Below are 18,496 nucleotides of genomic sequence, written 5' to 3'. Positions count from 1 at the left end.
CTTAATTTTAAATTATAATATCTTTTGAATTTTATTTTTGGATGAATCTATGATATCTATTTTACATGGCTTGAGATATATAATTATTTCAAAAAAACTGAATTAATATAATGTTTTTAAATTGTTTTTCGGATTTATTTTTGTTACTGGTTTATTTTCTAAGATACTGTTAAGTATGTTCTGGCAACTCTAAGTCGTCAAATTTTGGCATGGTTGATCTTTACTTGAAAGAATAAAATAATACCGTTTTGTTGGAATTATTATGAAAATGGAGTGGAAACCCGAACAAGAAGGATTACGACAAATACTTACACTTCTCAAGGAGTCTCAGTCACCAGACACTGCAACCCAAAGAGCTGTTCAACAAGTATCCTTTGTAAATCTCTCGTTGATGAGCTTCATCGGCGTGGATGTTTTTTGTGTTATAAAACCGTTAGTTTTTTAATTTGTTCATAATTTTACTGCGAAAAATATATGCTTTTATTTGTATTTTGTATATTGCTGTAGTTAAGTAATTGGCGTCCTTTTACCACGCTCGCGATAAAATCGATTTTTCCGACATGACAGTCATTGACAGCTTTCCGTTGTAATTATATTTTCCATAACAATGTTATCAGAAATTGGAAGAATTGAACAAGTATCCAGATTTCAACAATTACCTTATTTTTGTATTAACAAAATTAGTCACTGAAGAAGAGCCCACAAGGTCCTTGAGCGGTTTGATTTTGAAAAACAATGTAAAAGCACATTATAATAGCTTTTTACCAGAGGTCGCAGAATTTATAAGACGAGAATGCCTTTCGGCTGTCGGAGATCCTTCACCATTAATTAGAGCTACTGTAGGTATTATCATAACCACTATTGCTAGCAAGGGTAAACTAACTTCATGGCCTGAACTCTTGCCTGCTTTGTGTCAGATGCTGGATTCCCAAGATTACAATGTTTGTGAGGTGGGTATTCCAATTTTTTACACTTAACCTGTGGTAGTGGTTTTTTGTTATTAATATTAACATATGATTCACAGGGAGCATTTGGAGCACTACAAAAAATCTGTGAAGATTCAACAGAACTTCTTGACAGTGACGCTTTAAATAGACCATTAAATGTATTAATACCTAAATTCCTCCAGTTCTTTAGGCATTCATCCCCAAAAATTAGATGTCATGCTATAGCCTGTGTCAATTATTTTATAATGGGCAGATCACAGGCCCTTATGTTACACATTGATTCATTTATTGAGGCAAGTCTTTTTTTTACTATCTTAGATTAAATAAAAACCTGCTTAACTGTTAACAAAGTTTTGCATTTGAAACAATTTTTTATTATATTTAAGTTTCTTGTTTCTATTATTTGATTTTGGCATGCAATTGATGATATCTATTTTTTTTAACAGAACCTCTTCCATCTGGCTGCAGACGAAGATCCTGATGTTAGAAAAAATGTCTGTCATGCTTTGGTTTTATTACTTGAAGTTCGTTTGGATCGGCTTATACCACATTTACCTAATATCATAGAGGTTTCTGTTACTATAATATTGTTTATTATAACAAAAAAAAGTAATAAAAAATTATCACCATATTTTTTTTTACAGTATATGTTGATTCGCACTCAAGATCCAGAGGAAGGAGTAGCCTTGGAGGCTTGTGAATTTTGGTTATCCCTAGCTGACCAGAACATTTGTCGAGAGGTGAGTTAGTAAGAATTTGAGATATACTCATAGCTGCAACCATATTGCTCTATATAAATAAAAACCAATCCTTAAATTTAATTGTTAAGCAAAAGCTGCATGACCAATTTGCTTAAATTTTATTTTGTATACCTTCGTCAAGACACAGGGAAGGTACTCATTGAGAAAGAATAATGTGAAAATTGCTTTAAATATAATAAAAACAACACTTCTTTGTAAATTATTTTAACACTTGTGCATTTGTTAAAAAGTTTCAACCTTGACCTAAAAATGGAAAAACTTATGTAAAAATGTATACACACAAAATATAGGGTGATTCCTTATACTTTTATATTCCAGATGCTGTCAATAAATGTATAGTACACTATTCAATCAGTGGTTTTAGAAATAATAAATAATAAAATAATAATCTAATGATAATATAGTAAGAAAAAGTGCTTAAAAAACATTGGATTTGACAGATAGTTTCAACTATCTGTTATTACAGACTATGTACTGCCATATGTTATTGAGTTGTTGCACTAAAATAGAAAACAAATAACTTGCACATCTAACCCTTTAAAGCTTTAATACCTATAACCAATCACCATAAATTACATACATATGGCAGCTTTACCACAAATAAAGTCTTACTATGAAAATATAATCACATTATTACTAGTCTTGCGGTGTATGAAATAGAAAATAACTTTTGTTAGTAATGAATTGTTTAATACACATGTGTGTATATATATATATATATATATATATATATATATAGATAAAATAAGTATGTAGTAATTCATATGTAAGGAAGATATAAATATAAGTTGGCCATCCAATATATATATATCTAAAGTGTGGGAGTCCAGTTAGATATAAATTTAACACAGTTTGTTAAGTTTATAAATATATTTGGCTATGCTTGTTCCATGACATACATTTGTTCTATCTCTATATAGCTAATATATTTTAAGTTATATTAAATATTTTTTTTATGTCAGGTGCTAGGTCCACGTCTACCAGCTCTCTTACCAGTTCTTGTACGAGGCATGCGTTATTCTGAAATGGATGTAATATTACTTCGTGGAGACAGAGATGACGATGCTGATGAAGCAGAACCAGATCGCGAGTCTGACATACGCCCGCGCTTTCACAAACCTCGCTCGCACACCATCAAGCACAATGGTAAATTTCTTAAGTGTATGATATAAAAATTTAACATTTTTTTTAAAATAATTGATGTATTGTAAAAAAAAGACTATTTGTTTCATCATCAGCATTTTTGCCGCAGGGCTACCACTGCCGGACACATGAGCTTCCCATAGAGATTTCCAACAGGAGCAATATAATTAATTATTACATATTTATGTACATATATGTATGTATATATATATACATATATATATACATATATATATACATATATATATACATATATATATACATATATATATACATATATATATACATATATATATACATATATATATACATATATATATATATATATATATATATATATATATATATATATATACATACATATACATACAGTAAAATGTAGTATGTGTATACAGTAAAAGCTCTTTATTTGCGGGCTATATGTTCCATAAATATGCCGTGAACAATTCTGTGTTTGAAACTGTGAATACGAAATGGTAATTTATATGGGATATGTTCCTAGGTGACAAAATAAAAAAAAACAAAGGCATAAAAATAATTTTAATTGAAGTTTATGAATGTTTTGATTAATTATCTTGAGGCTTAAACAATGGTTGGAATCTTCTGTTATTATGTATGTACGTACTTATTACGTCCGAGAATAATGAGTTTTGCTATATATATATATATATATATATATATATATATATATATTAATATATATTATTTGTTTTAAATAATTTATAAGAATTACTTTGTAGATCCAACTTTAAATTTATTTTGATTTATTGTAAGACAAAATATGTAAAAATGACTTTAAAATAATATCAAAGAGAATGGAACTGGTCAAAGCAATGAATTAAATTCATAAAATTTTTAAGTGTATATATAAGTGATATTTGCTAGGTGTTTGCAGTTGGGACACTTTCAATCTCTTTTGCAGGCCAGAGACATAAGTTCAATGGGATAAATTTATGCCTCTGGCAATCTTTTATTATGACTAATTTAAAAATAAAAATGATACTCTAAAAAGTGTAGACTCATTTTTTTCTTTATGTACATTTTTAATTATATTTTTATAATAAAGTTTTTTTATAACTTTCACTGAACCACTAAATTTAATTATAAATGTGTCATTTAATATTGTGTTACATAGCTGGCGCGGGCGACAGCAATATGTCGGGCGGCGGCGAATCTGACGATGAGGAGGATGGTGGTGCAGAGGCCGACGACGGCTCGCTGTCCGATTGGAACCTTCGTAAATGCAGTGCCGCGGCGCTCGATGTGCTCGCTAATGTTTTCTGTGCTGATTTATTACCTGTACTTTTTCCAATACTCAAAGAGACACTGTTTCACGAAGACTGGGTTATAAAGGTAATTAAAGGTTACTTACCCCTTATAAAAATGTTTGTTTTGTACTTAAATTTAGTACCATGTTTGTTCATTTAACTTATAATTAAGCACTGTCCTATTTTTGCTTTCAAAAACAGATTGTGTTTAATCATAGCTCATTTTTTTTGGACTATTACTCTCTCCATTAGAAAAAAAATCATCTAATACCATCTTTTATAAAACAATCATTTTCAATGATTTTAATTAAAACACATTTGCTTTGTATCCACTACCACTCCATGAAAATTGTTCACTAAAGGTCAGTAGTGCCCCAGTTGATAACCTATATGTTATAGTTTAATTCTGTCATTTTAAAACCTATTCTGTAGGTTGAATCAACTAAATTGCAATTTTTGCAATCTCTTAATATAATATAATGATATTATGAAAAGATAACATGTTATATATTAAACAGGAAAGTGGTATTTTGGCACTGGGTGCAGTGGCGGATGGATGCATGGGCGGCATGGTCCCGCATTTACCGGATCTGGTGCCATACCTCGTGTGCTGTCTTTCTGAACGTAAAGCACTTGTCCGGGCTATCACCTGCTGGACCCTTTCACGATACTCACATTGGATCGTTTCACAATCTCACGACCTGTACCTGCGTCCTGTTATGACAGAGGTAAGTGTCTTAACCCTCGAATGCACTTTAACTACAGTTTTTGCTTTAATAATGACACTTTAAAAATATATATAAATAAGTTTGAAAATAAAATATTCTTAATCTCTGGTAATGTAATAACAATGAATTAGTGATACTAGTTTATTTACAATGGTAAAAAGTCAGTGATGTTTATTAAAACTATAATTTCGTCTAATCCAGTTAATAATCCAGTTTGGCAAAAGCTGCTATAACCTACTATAGGTTATAGCAGCTTTTGCCTAGGTTTTACTAATAGCCCTATATCTTCACTACCTTAAAAGAGGACTTGACCGGGCATCCTCTGCACCTTACTAAAGTTCAGTCCTTACAAAAAAAAAAAGATTAGCGGATAAAACTTATCACATTGTACTTGACTGAATAAACAAAAGTTAGTTTTATTTATTTTCATTATATTATTTTATATTTGATATACTATACAAAGTTAAATTTTACATCAAATAAAGTCCAAATGTTATGTCCATTATTATAAACATTTGGTTTCTTGTTCACAGCTGTTAAAACGTGTACTTGATAACAACAAGCGAGTGCAAGAGGCGGCTTGTTCAGCATTCGCGACACTTGAAGAGGAAGCTTGTACTGAACTCGTTCCATATCTCGGACACATACTACAGACACTTGTCTATGCCTTCAATAGATATCAACATAAAAACTTACTTATTCTGTATGATGCTATTGGAACGTTAGCTGACTCCGTTGGACATCATTTGAATAAACCGGAATATATCAATTTACTAATGCCGCCACTGATTACAAAATGGAATGTCTTAAAAGATGAAGACAAGGACTTATTTCCTTTACTAGAGGTTTGTCTACTGTTGTATATACATTAGATATTATTTTCAATTGTATTTATGTAAACACTTTATTTTTTCAGTGTCTATCATCTGTGGCTACTGCATTACAGTCAGGATTCCTACCTTATTGTGAGCCGGTGTTCAGAAGATGTGTTTCTCTTATAGAACAAACACTAAATCAAAACATTGTAAGTGTTAAACAAAGTGAAAGATTTATTAGTAGTATAAATACATGTTTATTTTAATTATAGGTTGATCCACACAGTATGCGATAAGGCAGTCCACTATAATACAATATGAAAAGAGTAAATAAATATTTCTACAATAGATATGACCAACAAATGGAGTATCCTATGTTGCTCTAAAACAAATGAATAGGAGTTTTATTATCTTTTTTATTATATAATACTCTGATCAAAACGTAAGGTTAATTTATTAACAAGATTTAATTTCAATAGTTATACTTCGAAATCAATTTCATCAAAACGCAACGCCAACTCTTATTGCAGTCCTTGTAGTCTTTTTCCTTTAAATCCTTCAAATGGCGTCTCCGCATTGGTCTTTTAGGATTGCTGAATAGCCAGAAGTTGCACAGAGCCATACAAAAGATGGTAGTTGCGGAATGGTATGAGTCGAGTTTACGATGCTTCTTTTTCCGAAAGACAGCGATTTTGGTACCAATCTAGACTTGATGCGTTTGACAAAATTGAAACATTTGACAAAAACACTTTTAATTTAAAGATAAATAATTAAACTTTTCAACAAACAGACACTTGGCAAATGTTATAGACAGTCCTATAAACCTAGGAAAAATATTTACCTGCCTTTCTTATATGCCAGGGACTTTTAAATGACAATTTCGCCTTACCTTTTGATCATTTATGTCTTAACGGCAACCTTCGATTATAAACCCAGTAGTAATAATAGCACAGTGATATTAAGAAGTAAATAAATACAACCATATACATGTAATTTGTTTACACTCATATTGACGAATTTTGTTTTATGTAACATTCAACAAATCTTTAAAGTCAATGCAAAAAATATTGTTCAAAATTTTTTACTTATTTCATTTAGTATGTTAAAAATCAAAGGTACTTAATCTATAATTAAAAAAATGCAAAACATATTAGGTTTAGGTTTCAATTATCTCTTAATACTATTAAAACAAAGTGGCTTTAAACTAGTTAGTCAAAAATATTTTCATATCAGAAAAAGAGAAATAGAAAAAAGTCAACTTGAATTTTCCGAATGTCAGATTTTTCTAGGGATGTACGGCGCTCATAAATTGCGATGCTATTTCGACTTCCGGGAGATAAATTATTCCGGTCAAGTCGGTATTCTTGCTGGATAATATAATATAATAGAATGCTATAAAGATACTTGTCAATCAAATATATATAATTTGAAGTTAATTAAATTTATAATGTATTGCTTTCGTTTTTACCTAAAAATTAATCTCCTGAAACAATAATTAAAAAAGTAAGAAAAATCTATAGTGCTCAATGAATGTTTATGTAAAACATAATTTAATGCAAAACAATAACAATTTATATCATAATCTATATTTATATGATATGATAATCTGTTATTTAAAATCACATTGTCTTTTATCGTATTAATAAGACTTAAATTTTTGATCATAACAGGCTAACAGTCAAAGCCCTGAGCAGTTTGAAGCACCTGACAAGGACTTCATGATCGTGGCCTTGGACCTGTTAAGCGGACTTGCGGAAGGACTAGATGGCCACATTGACCACCTGGTGCATAACTCCAACCTTATGCAGCTACTGTATCAGTGCATGAGCGACCCAATGCCCGAAGTTAGTATTGTATATACATTTTTTCAGTCAGTAGGTGTTCCTTTTTGTGTGGTGACTTTCGTGTATTCCGATGGTAATAAAGACTAGCCTATCGTTAGTAAGCTAAGAAGGTTATTACATTATGTGCTCTATTATTGGGCTTGCATCTCTTCAGCCCATTACAGAGGTAAAGAGATGCAAAAAGTCCCCATCTCCCTTCATAATGGAAAACAACCTATCTCTGTGGCCTGAAAAACAACCTGCCGCTAGAAATTAATTATTCAAATTAATTTTCTCAGAGGAGACAGTAATTTTTGCCTTTCGTCAACCAACATGCACATTGTAATATTTTCATGTCTTCTATTCCATATTGGATTTCATCGTAATATAGTGTTACCAAAATTCTAATGAACATAATGCCAATAGCCTACTTAAATAACAGGTTGTCAAATATCTCCCTTCCCCTTTTTTGCTCTTTATTCAATGCTTTATAAAAAGTGTTACAGTGATCGGATTTAGTTCAAATATGCGCCGTTTTGTTCGATAATCTGTTTCCATCTAGACGGCAACTTCATAATACCTCCCTCGTAGAAGCCCCCCTCCTTATTTGCGAAGAACTCGGACAGCCACTTTTCACAAACCTCTTTTGAGTTCAACTTTACACCACCAAGGGCGTTCGCCATGGACAGGAACAGGTGGTAATCACTTGGCGCTATGTTCGGGCTATGTGGTGGATGTGATAAAACCTCCCATCCGAGCTCCCGTAGCTTCTGACGAGTCATCAACGAAGTGTGTGGTCTGGCGTTGTCCTGGTGGAACACTACACCCTTCCTGTTGGCCAATTCTGGACGCTTCTGGTCGATCGCCTGCTTCAAGCGGTCCAGTTGTTCGCAGTAGATGGTAGAATTAAGCGTCTGGCCATATGGGAGCAGCTCATAGTGGATGATTCCCTTCCAATCCCACCAAACACACAGCAAAACCTTCCTGGCCGTCAATCCCGGCTTGACCACTGTTTGGGACGATTCACCGGCCTTCGACCACGACCGTTTTCGCTTGATATTGTCGTATGTGATCCATTTTTCGTCGCCAGTCACCATCCGCTTCAAGAATGGGTCGAGTTCGTTCCGTTTCAGCAGCATATCGCAGGCGTTGATTCGGTCCAGAAGGTTTTTTTGCGTCAAATCATGCGGCACCCAAACATCAAGCTTTTTTTTGTATCCAGCCTTCTGCAGATGGTTTAAAATGGTTTGATGACTAACTCCCATCTCCTGGGCGATGTCACGAGGTGCCACATGCCGGTCTAACTCGATGTAGTCCATGATTTGATCGGTATTTGTCGTCACAGGTCTTCCGCCGGCTGGCTTATCCATGGTGTCGTTTTCGCCGGCTCTGAATCGTCGAAACCATTCCTCCGCGGTTCGAAGTGATAGAGTACCATTCCTCAAAACACCATTAATCTCACGGAACGTTTCTCTAGCGGATTTGCCTTTAACGAAGGAAAACTTTAAAATAGCTCGAATTTCGGCGTTAGTGAACTCCATGTTTACACGTCTATAACTGTTGAACGCAATATCCAAACTAATCATGCATAGCGTCGTTTTGTAGGTTATGTCAAGATCTTTCAAATTATGTATAGTATTGCCAGATACGAGCTCTGTAGCGCTTTGTACATAGCCGCGAAATTCAAAAGACAAAAAAGCGGAAGGGAGATATTTGACAACCTATTATCACTAGAATAGGTATTAAAAATTAAATATTTTCCTTTTTTTTCTCAAATTGAAGTGACATACCCAGGTGTTCACTTTAAATGGTCCTTTGTGGATATTAAAATGAATACTAAATATAAATATCCTCCAGGTTCGACAGTCTTCATTCGCGTTGCTCGGTGATCTAACGAAAGCTTGCTTCCAACATGTACATCTATACATACCTGACTTCTTGCCCATACTTGGAATGAACTTAAACCCAGAACTAATCTCTGTCTGCAACAACGCCACGTGGGCTATTGGTGAAATAAGCATCAAGTTAGGTAAGTCATTAGTTTCAACAGGTCTATTTATATTGAATAAAAGTTTAGAGCATTTAGAGCATCAGAAAAAAAGGAAACGTATAAAAATCGCGCGCCAGCAGCATGGCCGACAATTTGAATTTTGGCGCGTATTGGAAAAACGTCTCATACATTGCGAAATGCCATCCCGACACCTTCCAGGAGATCCATTCGGGTCAAGTTGTGTCAATGTTTACAGGATTATATAAAAGAACCCTTTAAATATACTTGGCCTTGGTAGTTTATCATTTCAAATGACACTAATTATTTTTATTCTCACTATTTTTATAGTGTTTAAACAATCTTAAACAATATTACCTAAATATTTTCTTTTCTTTTTTATATGTTTATGTTTTTTTAGTTATAGTCGCCATACAACTCTACCCTAAAACGTCAGAGACCTTGTCCTAGTGTTTAAATACTGTAGTCAATACCGATATAGTTTATAAAAAAATTTCTGTTAACTATTTCCGACGTGTCTAATCAAATGCAGGGCACTAATAATTTGTTGGACTTTTATTATACATTTAGAATAGAAACCAGATATTCGAATGCATATTTATTTAATGTGTTGAATGAAAAATAACTTTTGTTTCAATAATGACCGAGATGTGAAAGAGCGAGTGAGATATAACTATACCTGCTTGTGTGAGTGGGACAAATAACTGTACACCTGACCTCCTGGTTATTATTTTATTTAACGATTAGTATCCATTATATTAATTGAATTGTTTTTAGGTCCGGAAACTTCAAAATACATACCCCTTGTGCTCAATCATCTGGTAGACATCATCAATAGGCCCAACACGCCTAAAACATTACTAGAAAATACAGGTAAGTTATATGCACAAACATGGGCCAAATTAAGGCAAACAAAAATATAAAACACAAATAATAATTCAATTGATACATACATAATATACTTATTTGCTAGACAGATTTCGAGTATAACATATTTAATAATATTTTTGGTGGCAGTCATGTTATGTTGTTATATACTTTATCTTTGTATATCCCTTCACTGCTTTATATTGATTTTCCCATACAATTCATTATAATCTTTATTATTTCTTGCTTATTTATGGTGAAACATCCTTTAGAATATCCTTTAGCAGACGGTTTGGCTCAAAAACCATGGTATGATGCCACCACTGTTTACTAAAGTCCTAACAAGTTAAATGTATTTTTTTAATTTATATTATTTGATTATAGATTTATTGTCATAACCCACTTCATTATGTTTTGTATAACTATTTAACATATGTGATAGATAATCATGATGTGGAAAGGCAGTTGTTTATAGTATAATGTGCCGCTGTCCTCGGTGGCAATTTAAATTTTGGCCTGTTTTCATGTATTTTGCCATTGTTTAAATTCTGGGGTTCAATGTAAATATATGTTATCACGTTGGTAGTGTCAATAGAACAAGTGTGCGCCCGAACAAAGAGGCGGCGTGGAGGATGTGCGAACAATCAATATATGTATGCTTCCAGTTACCTAGGCCAGCTTTCGACTAACATCCGTTGTTCCGTTGGATAGCCGTAGGAAGTGTTTTCACATTTTTCTATTCCCAACACTGATTTGTTGCTGTTGAATTATGTAATTTGAATATGTTTTGAATGGTTTGTTGATTTGTTTTCTTGGTTTTGTTCTCGGTATATCGTGGCGTGTAGCGATTACTATTGGTCGGCTAGGTTATGTGTGCCCCCACGACGTCGCACCCGTATTACATCAATTTGTACGCCAGTGGTCTGTAGTCAATTTTTTTTATTATTAATTTATATTATTATTACGATTACGTTTAATATTTAATAAGTTATCGAGCGTATTATTTCGATCGTGGATGGTGTTTGTTAAATGGCTTGTTAATGTTATTTTGTGATTAGTTGTTCGTTTGTGTTGACGCAGGCATGTTGCTCCGCGTACGACGCCGAGGCCACACTTTGCATACACTGATATATGGGGTGGTATTTATTTGATCATCTTATTTTCAGTGCTGTACCTTGTGTGTTGAACACCATCCGCTTTCTAAATTATATAAGCAGCTACAGCCTGTATTAATATATTATTATATCCAAACTGCAAGCCAAACCCCGTCCGTATATATACTGGTGTCCCATAACTAACGGCGAATGAACTCTTATATGTTGTCGATACGTAACACGCAATCACTAAACAAGTATTGAACTATATGTACTCACGTCGCTTACAGTTTGGACTGCTCATAACAGACCTTTATTTAATATGTTTTCTTTTTCACTTTTGATATTCTTTTTTTTCACTCTTATCACATTACAGTATAGTTATTATGTTTTAAAATTTTGCTTTTTTATTGTTTAATAACTTTTTAAACATTAATGGAAATACGTAAGTTTTATTTGGAACTCATTTGCTACTCGAAGTATCATTTAGTGGAGTGACTTTATTTATGTATATATATTTTTAGTTTTCTTTGATGTGTTTTAATATATTTTAACGTAATATCTTACACTTTTCATATGAAATTTGCAAAAGAAAATTTTAACTTTATTAAGAATAACTGAAAGGCTAATTTATTGATTTTTATTGATTGAAATTATGAAAATGGACTAAATAAAAGAAATCTATATGAAGCAGCTTGTCAATAACATACGACAAGAAATGTTCTAGTTATTAACTATTATGGATTTAGTAAAAACAATAAGCATCTTCCTAACTTTTTAATAATGTTATAGAATTTAGCGGGAGTTTAATAAAGGTTTATCGTTAAATGAGCATCGGAAATTCGATAATTTCGCCCAACGCTCAACATTTACGCCCAATTCTTTTTTACACGGTAGATACGTACCTTGGAAAGGCATATAAAAATACTTGTGACTTATGGTAAATTTTGAGATATGTTCCATTACAAAAATAAAAAGTGTAAGAGGAAACAATAAACATTTTCTTTAAAAATCGTGCAAAGAGGTAATAATAAAATCCACATATATAAATATTTATAAAACAAAAACTATTAACTTTATTCCAAATAAAAATAGTGTAGAAGTAAAATTAAACGTACAAGTACAAAACATAATAAAGAAATAAAAACAAATCTTGCAACTATTCCTAGTTACTTGATAACTAACGTGCACTTTTAAGAACTGAACCAACACCGGGGGCTATGGTTCTCCAAAAATGTTTTTGTTGCTATAAAGATAAGTTTTGTAAGCACTGTCAAAATTAGGGTAAAAAAAAAATTTTTTTTAGGGATTCTCGTGTTTAAATAAAATTTTCGTGTAAAAAGGTGTATTTATTGGTATCAGTGAATCGCGTTAATACAAAATTATGTTAAAATGACCGTGTAAAAAAAGAGTTGGGTAATAAAAATAAAGTCACTCTGGAAGTATTGGGTCTGTAACACAGGTGTTACACTACTATTACTTTCACAATAGAATAATACGTTTCTATTTAAAATAAATTGGAAAACAATTGGTAAGGAGACGATGAGACTGTAAGGAGTGGCGCAGGTTGACAGGTTTCGATTAGCAACCGGTGGTTTCGTTCAGGTGCACCTCGCTGCGCAACATCCGGGATAACGACGAGAAGGATTCTGCCTTCCGAGGCATCTGTCAGATGATCCAAGTGAACCCTGGAGGCGTGGTACCTGATTTCATGTTCTTCTGCGACGCGGTCGCCTCCTGGTCGCACCCTAAGGATGATCTGAAGGAAATGTTCACGAAGATTCTACACGGCTTTAAGAACCAAGTGGGCGAGGAGAACTGGCGCCGATTTGCAGACCAGTTCCCCATTCAGCTCAGCGCGCGCCTATCGGCTCTGTGCAATATATAAATGTCGCTTTATAATTATGGTGAGTTTTATTATTTATAATTTTCTTTCCGTAACATAAAGGTCATCATGGCGATCTTTGGAGGAGGCCTAAGTCTTGCAGTGGGCAGCTACCGGTTAATATGATGATGAACATGATAATCAACGCAATGATTTTCTCTTTACGGAGTACATCAGCAATGGCCTTTTTAAATATTATTGTTAATTCCTGGCTGAGAAAACGTAAAACCTGTCTACGTACAGAGAACTCGAATCCATCAGAATTTTATTTCTTATTTGTGTTTCTTCCGCAGGGGAACTAATGTGATCTCGGGTCGGGAAGATATGGCGGTCGTCGCTGCAGCCTTATACTGTGCCAATATATTAGCGGGCAAAAACCCGGCTACAAACAAGCATGCATAACCAGTCTCAAGCCCTCTATTTACGCATCGCATTTTGAACAATAAGTGTACCTGAAAAAAATCCTGCTGAAGCGGCGACTCCAAGGACTATTGTCAAATACAAAGTGACATAATAACAAACACGTTAGGATGTAACACGCACAGAATTAGGCGGGCTATTACCTAGTATTAGGTACACGGGGTGCTAGGCTTATTGTACTCGTGACTCGCACGTCTCATGCTTACGTGCCCTTTACTCGTTGTCAAAGCAAATTGTGCAGTTAACCCAATTGTCCGTGTAGTTTTAGCGGTCAGCTCGACGCGCCGGCTCTTGCGTCGGCGTCGACCGACCTGTCTTCTGTATTGGATGCTTAGTAATAGTAAGTTAGTATATTGTAATTGATACAAGGCCGTTTGTATTTTTTGAATTGATTTTTGACTCTTGATTCCCATACCGGTTATCATACACTCGGAATTCTAAAACGGTCTTGATTCTTTGAAAATTTAGAAGTGTAAATTTTCGACGGATTTTTAGGAAGTGACTTTCGTACCGCATGTGTGTGTCGATTGTAACGTTAGGGTAGTCTTGTACAACGTAACGCGGCAAGCGCGGCCCCGGCCGGCTGCCGACAGTTCGTTCGTACGTAGCATTAATACGTTTGAATGACGAAGTTCGCTGCTCAACAAATCTCTCGTGCGCTTGTGTTAATTCAGTACCCTCACTAACACTAACCCAGGTACCTACTTAACATTAATTTTGCTATCATATCTCTGAATATAATGTGTGATTCTAAGGAAATTATAAAAATGAAATAATTGTATGTAAAAGCATTTATTTTACGTCTCCAGTAGATTTTTCAACTATATTTTTAATATCTAAAATTGATGTTAATTATTACTATTTTAATATGAATTACAAGACTTAGTGAAATCGAGAATTTATGTCAACTGTGATTTGTGACTGGTTTATTTTGACTAATATATGTACGTATGTGTATGGATTCTATATGTCTGTGTCCGTGTAGATATGCTGCTTTGATAGATTTTATGTGAGCTAGATTTCTGCTATATAATATACCAAATAGTATTTTTATGTTTCATTTTAATTTTATGGTTTCTATAATATATTTGTGTCCAGCGTCGAAATTGTTCGCTGTATTGATTTAGGACGGATGATAAAATTTCTTACGCAAAATTAAAAAAAAGACACCGGACCGGTCCATCTTATCTGTATTCTGGCGATCAATTACGCGCGGGCAACACTTAATTAATATAAAAATATTTACGTGTATATTTAAATTAATATTATGTATATGTAAATACATATTGTGTTGTAAAATTATTACTATTATATATGCATAAAATTGTTATTTTTTTGTTTTATAAAAGCTAAAAAGTCTGACTTTAACTTATTGTTATTTGTCATTTCGTTTATTTCAGAAGCTAAATCAGCTCCTATCCTTAAGGTCCAATAGACCTACAACAGTATATGTCTATATTTAACACGCCAGTCTGAAAGATGGCGGATTAAACTTTGAATTTATAATTTGTTATAAATATTGTGCAGTTATATTTTTTTATATAATATTAACTAACCTAAAAGGTTGTCTTGTTGTAAAATTGTACTTAAATTATAAATTTTTATTCAACGCAACAGAATGTTCCGCGATTAGTTTTTAATTTCAATTGATATTGTATAGGAAGCACTGGCATTACATTATTATTCCAAATTCTGACTATCGCTAATTAGATTTATGTTGGCTTTTGCCTTTCCTAATCAAATATATCTAAATAAATGATATAACGATAAATATTTTTTTTAACAAATGAACATCGCCTATAAGGACACTAAACTTCAGTGAACAACTTCCAATAGACCTTAAGGATAAGATCTTATGAAAGCGAGAGTCTGGAAAAATTAGTAGTTCAACACGAATATTAGTCTATTTTGCAAATGCAATTTTAGCGTTAGGTTTGCTGTTAAATATTTTACGGTTCATCGGGATACTGTAAATTTCAACATTCCTTGGGATCAAAATTTTATTTTTTGGCTCCGTCGAGTGTAAACCTTTGGGAGTTATATATTTTGTATTCGATATCTTTGTGTAATAATATATGTAATTATATCGCGAAGTGTCTCCTCGCTCCCTTGAATCCTGTTCGGTTCCTGTCCCGAGTCCTGTCTAGTCCCATTCCTTGTCAAGTGCCAACGAAGCCCAGTGTGCGGATGAACACTCACCTTTACCGACTCCATCGATGGCTTAAAGACGTAAGTCCGCGTGGGTAAATGCGTACGGAGGTGAGTAAACGAGGAAATTATTAGTAAATATCTTGGACCTTAGCTTAAAACGAACGTTGCTCTGCCTCTAATACATTCGCGAAACTTATTGTTTAAGTAAAATAAAATACACAACGTACGGGTGTCGTAATTTATTTTTAAGGTTAGTAGATTTCTTGTCACATAATGTAGTCTTTTTGTTTTTTTTTTCCTAAAAACCGTGATAGTAGCTGTTTAAGTGTTCGCGTGAATGTGTGTGTGCGAGGCGGCATTCGGTAGGCACGATTCCTTCCCTCGAGGCATTGTTATATGAAATGTTATTGTCGTATCGTGAAGGTAATATTTGTGATTTATCGTCGACGCGTATTGTAGTCACCATATACATATTTAGATTTGTGCGTCTTTACGTATGTAATTATGTATTCGAAATAATGAAATTTATCAAATTTATTCGTGTAACTTATTTAATATTTTCTTTACACGTCAAAACATATTTTATTATTGGCACCATAATTTTTTTTTATTTTGGCTGAAATCGAGTTTTATCAATGCAGCTCACAATTTATTTCCAAAAAAATTTTATTCATCGTCTTTATGAAAATATCGAAATTTATTTATATCACTAACATCAAGTAAGAACTAAAATAAACTACTTTTTAAAATGTATTATAGCATATATATAGCATTAATACTCATATTGAAATATATTATATTTTTACATTTTATAGCTTTATTTTATCTCATTTAATTTTTATCGCATGTATATTATTTGCATATATTGTTACAAATATTTAATTGACATTTCGGGAAAAAAAAACTTTTTAATTGTAAATGTTTAACAATTCGAAAGTAAATTTAAAATTGTAATTTTCCCTTACCCGCAATTTTCGATTGCTTTATAAAATACGTTGTTCATTGAAATGTGAAATATTTCTGTAAGCGTTTATAATGTGAGTACAGGACAGTTTGTAAAATTTCATTTAAAAAAAAAAAAACCGGCGCTACCGATTTGGGCCTAATGCTAGGCGTGTACTATCCGTGGTTATATAGATTTATTAAAGTGTAAAAATTTTCTGTACTGGGTATTTATCTACAATGTACATAAACTATGTCACTGTTGCAGTATACATTATTGTAATAACTATTTACTTGAATAAGTACCTATAATTTTGGTTGTAATAAATAACCTCACCACGGACATTCTTTTACCATACATTTTGTTAATAAAGCACTCATTGTTCAATTCTCTTTTATTTATTATCCTTATGCATTATGGTAAAATATATTGGGTCGAAAGGTTCACGAGGAAGCTCCTCACTATGTGGACTGACGACTTAGGTGTTTCACCCACAATTCAGTGGCGATGCCGACGCGATTTAGTAAACTCCATCCTCTTCCTATCGCGTTGCAAATTCGAGTGACGCGCCTTAGTAGTAACACTACAAAAATCGTTAACGAGGTGCCTTGCACAAGTTCGCGGGCAGTCGATGAATGGCTGTTGACCTTTGCGTCTATGGGTGGAATTGATAATCATAATTATCTACTACCGAAATCGAAGATGTTTAAAAGACATTCACGTTGTAAACCTCTAAGTTTTAAAGGTAATATAATTTTCAGCTATTTAAACACATGATGTTTCTGGAACCTATAGACAGGAATTTTCTTATCGCCGAATAGAAATGAACTAAAAGTGGAATTTACAAAATTTTGTTCATTGAATGGTCATTGCAAAAAAATGAAAATTAATATTTTCAAACTAGCGACGTAAAGCGAGCGGAGGACAGCTTGTTTATAAGAAAAAAATCAATGTAACACATATTTATTTATTGTGATCTCTCCAGCACAAAGAAGACGTACCAATTCTACAAAAGTCTAATATAAAACATATAACGTATTCCGGAATCTGCAGCGACTAATCGTAGCACACGTCTTCATCGGCTGTCATCCAGAACCTAAATATATTATGCGGCTCCTATCCACCGCACGAAAATAGACGAGAATTTTTTTGACTAAAACCTTAGTTTTATTAGAATAACATTTTTAATTTCTTCTAACACGGTCAATAGTGATAAATGAAGTTCAAGTTGTGCCTTATGCTTCATTTCAACGCTCTGTGAAGTTGTTTCGAGTAATTTTATATAGAATTTATAGTGAGTACAATATAATCTTATCCGTTGTTTTTATTTTTTATAAAAGAGGATTATGCAATAGAGGTAAATAATATTCGTTGATGTACATTTAGACTTACACAGATTATAACACTTCCGAAATCGCTGTACCGCGCCTTAGGAAAATACGGCGAATTAAACGTTGATTTTTAACCTTTAACTGTGGACGCGCGGTCTCACAGACCGCTTGCAGTTTGTAATTTTTGTGTTTACCCCTTTCCCCTTGCTCCCCGCGTTTAATGCTCTCAGTAGCTTTAGTTTTAGCGCCGAAACTTATATTGAGATGATAGGTTGTGTCGGCGGCCCCAAATTAGCTGAGTTATTTTACTTT

The 18,496-nt window shown here is 33.2% G+C and overlaps 1 protein-coding gene across 1 annotated transcript; it reads left to right on the top strand.

The window, feature by feature from the left end:
* Positions 1-204: 204 nt before the first annotated feature.
* Positions 205-17,234, top strand: Tnpo (transportin 1). Its single transcript, XM_068770141.1, has 16 exons — positions 205-367; positions 618-950; positions 1,025-1,240; positions 1,394-1,516; positions 1,592-1,687; positions 2,671-2,854; positions 3,987-4,204; positions 4,638-4,847; positions 5,381-5,692; positions 5,764-5,871; positions 7,333-7,506; positions 9,343-9,514; positions 10,271-10,366; positions 11,206-11,281; positions 13,060-13,361; positions 13,633-17,234. The coding sequence occupies exons 1-15, from the start codon at positions 263-265 to the stop codon at positions 13,340-13,342; spliced, it is 2,706 nt and encodes a 901-aa protein (XP_068626242.1). The 5' UTR covers positions 205-262; the 3' UTR covers positions 13,343-13,361; positions 13,633-17,234.
* Positions 17,235-18,496: the final 1,262 nt, after the last annotated feature.

The sequence above is a fragment of the Battus philenor genome, unplaced genomic scaffold (genome assembly GCF_028537555.1).
Source record: "Battus philenor isolate CCGP_79_NKW_IND1 unplaced genomic scaffold, ilBatPhil1.0.hap1 SCAF_3, whole genome shotgun sequence".
Classification (NCBI taxonomy): domain Eukaryota; kingdom Metazoa; phylum Arthropoda; class Insecta; order Lepidoptera; family Papilionidae; genus Battus; species Battus philenor.
Note: the sequence above shows the minus strand (reverse complement) of the source record. Positions and strands in the feature narration are given on the sequence as shown.

Bases quoted from the DNA above. Each gene is read 5' to 3' on its own strand.
- Tnpo (XM_068770141.1), top strand. From the start codon at position 263: ATGAAAATGGAGTGGAAACCCGAACAAGAAGGATTACGACAAATACTT. The intron at 1,688-2,670 runs GTGAGTTAGTAA...TTTTTATGTCAG, and splicing joins ACCAGAACATTTGTCGAGAG to GTGCTAGGTCCACGTCTACC. The intron at 4,205-4,637 runs GTAATTAAAGGT...TATATTAAACAG, and splicing joins ACGAAGACTGGGTTATAAAG to GAAAGTGGTATTTTGGCACT.